A 693-nucleotide genomic window follows, 5' to 3' on the forward strand; every position below is an offset into this window, starting at 1 on the left:
GGCGACGTCATGTACGACCAGTACATCCGCCCCACCGCCCCCATCGTGGATTACCGCACCCGCTGGAGCGGCATTCGGCGGCAGCACATGGCGAACGCCGTTCCCTTCAGCAAGGCCCAGCGAGAGGTGCGCGCGTGGAGGGGGGGCTGGGCGAAAAGCGGGTGTTTTTTGGGCTGTTTGTGGGGTTTGTCAGGCTGCGGGGACTCGTCTGTGCGGGCAAGGGCTGCCCACAGCCCTGTCCGGCCTCTGCAGCAGAGGGAAAGTCTCCCTGCGCCGCCGCCGCTTCTGTTCAGGCCCACATCTTCTCACCCATCTGCTTCTCCCCACCAGCAGTGCGGCAGCCCCACACCCCTGGGCGCCAGCAGCGCTCTACTGCGGGGCAGAAGCCTCCCACAGAGCGTGGAACGGGCTGCCGGGTGTCTAAAAAAACCCCCTTTTCATCCCCTTTCTCAGATCCTGCGCATCCTCTCCGGGAAGATCGTGGTCGGCCATGCCATCTACAACGACTTCAAGGCACTCAAGTACTTCCACCCCAAAGCGCTCACCCGGGACACTTCCAAAATCCCCTTGTTGAACCGTAAAGGCGGCTTCCCCGAGAACACCGCCATCTCCCTGAAGCGCCTCGTCAAGGAGCTGCTGCACAAGGACATCCAGGTAGCTCGGCCAGATCCTCATTCCCCGATCTCGGCGGCC

The 693-nt window shown here is 63.3% G+C and overlaps 1 protein-coding gene across 1 annotated transcript; it reads left to right on the plus strand.

Annotated features, from left to right (window-relative positions):
* Window positions 1-3: 3 nt before the first annotated feature.
* LOC104078253 (interferon-stimulated 20 kDa exonuclease-like 2) lies at window positions 4-654 on the plus strand (the record flags this gene model as incomplete). Its single annotated transcript, XM_009579817.1, has 2 exons — window positions 4-126; window positions 454-654. Coding segments are annotated over 2 exons (324 nt in total), but the record flags the coding sequence as incomplete, so codon positions are not given.
* Between the last annotated feature and the right edge of the window lie 39 nt (window positions 655-693).

This window comes from Fulmarus glacialis, unplaced genomic scaffold (assembly GCF_000690835.1).
Source record: "Fulmarus glacialis isolate BGI_N327 unplaced genomic scaffold, ASM69083v1 scaffold30240, whole genome shotgun sequence".
Classification (NCBI taxonomy): domain Eukaryota; kingdom Metazoa; phylum Chordata; class Aves; order Procellariiformes; family Procellariidae; genus Fulmarus; species Fulmarus glacialis.